Source organism: Carlito syrichta, unplaced genomic scaffold, assembly GCF_000164805.1.
Source record: "Carlito syrichta isolate Samal-C Ts95f unplaced genomic scaffold, Tarsius_syrichta-2.0.1 Scaffold302991, whole genome shotgun sequence".
Classification (NCBI taxonomy): domain Eukaryota; kingdom Metazoa; phylum Chordata; class Mammalia; order Primates; family Tarsiidae; genus Carlito; species Carlito syrichta.
Window position 1 is genome coordinate 176,209 of NW_007247087.1, and position 1,183 is coordinate 177,391.

Consider the following 1,183-nt stretch of genomic DNA (forward strand, 5'->3'; position numbering starts at 1 on the left):
TCCTCCTCCTCCTCCTCCTTCTCCTCTCCTCCTCCTTCTCCACCTCCTCCTTCATGTTAGGGTCTCACTCTGTTACCCAGGTTGGAGTGCAGTGGCATGATCATGGCTCACTGTAGCTTCCAACTCCTGGGTCAAGTGATCCTCCTGCATCAGCCTCCTGAGGAGCTGAGACTACAGGCATGTGCCACCACACCCAGCTAATTTTTTATTTTTATATAGAGATGAGGTCTCACTATGTTGCCCAGGCTGGTCTTGAACTCCTGGGCTCAAACAATCCTCTCTCTTCCTCTTCCCAAAATGCTGGAATTACATGCCTGGCCATAACAGCTTCTTATGGTAAATATAAGGCTTTGATTCTTTCAGAGTGATGGATTTGGGGTTAACATTGTTACCTTTAGAGGGATTGCTACTTTTCCTCAACAACTATTCCAGGTGGGGACCTGCATTCTGGAAAAATGAGTTGCATCAGAAACTTGAATGAGGGAAGCAAAGGATGTGTTAGGGTTTTGAAATAAGCAAATGCTGGCAGGAGGCTGTGAGTGAGTCGCGACTGGCGGGCAGTTTTCCGGAGCCACGAGGGAGTTTGGTTTGAAAACAAGAGTTTATCTCTGCTGTCTAATTTCGCTCAGGCTGGCCAGGAATTCAGGTCTTTGGACACTGCTAGCAGACCTAATGGGGTCAAACGCAGTCTCTCATAGGGGTTAGGGAGAGCGGAGGTGCAGGGGTACACAGGAGTGCAAAGGGATAAGGAGGAGGCAGGAGGGAGTGAGAAAGGGACACCGGTGATTTAATGAGTGAACTAAGCTCCTGGTCATCTTAGCTTCTGACGTTGCCCCTCCCCAAGCGCTTTCCAGCTCTTTTAAGCAGCAAACAGGATCAGACAAGCAGGGCTCCCTAGGCTCACCGATCCTGGCCAGGTTCTCCGTATTTCCCAAAGCAAAGTCAGGGAACGGAGAGAGCTCCTGGTGATGGCGCCTCGCCCAGAGTTGGGCTGGGGGAGCGGAGGAGGTTTTTACCTTATGCAGGACATTCTCGTTGAAGTCGGGGCCAGCTCCCCACTGGTAGGAGTCGAGTCTCTGCAGGTCCATGCCCGGCTTGGAGCTCGCTGCTCCCTCTCTCCCGGCGCTCTGCGTCAGCGCTCCCAGGAGCCGGGTCCGGGCTCCGCCGGGTGCGGCCGGCTCGG

At 53.3% G+C, this 1,183-nt stretch overlaps 1 protein-coding gene across 1 annotated transcript in view; it reads right to left on the bottom strand.

Moving 5' to 3' along the window:
* RAB37 (RAB37, member RAS oncogene family) overlaps positions 1-1,088 on the bottom strand; it is a 77,058-nt gene extending 75,970 nt beyond the window's left edge. Inside the window, exon 1 of the mRNA XM_008057395.2 lies at positions 1,017-1,088. Coding sequence (XP_008055586.1) covers positions 1,017-1,088 — 72 coding nt within the window. The remainder of the gene's footprint in view (positions 1-1,016) is intronic.
* Positions 1,089-1,183: the final 95 nt, after the last annotated feature.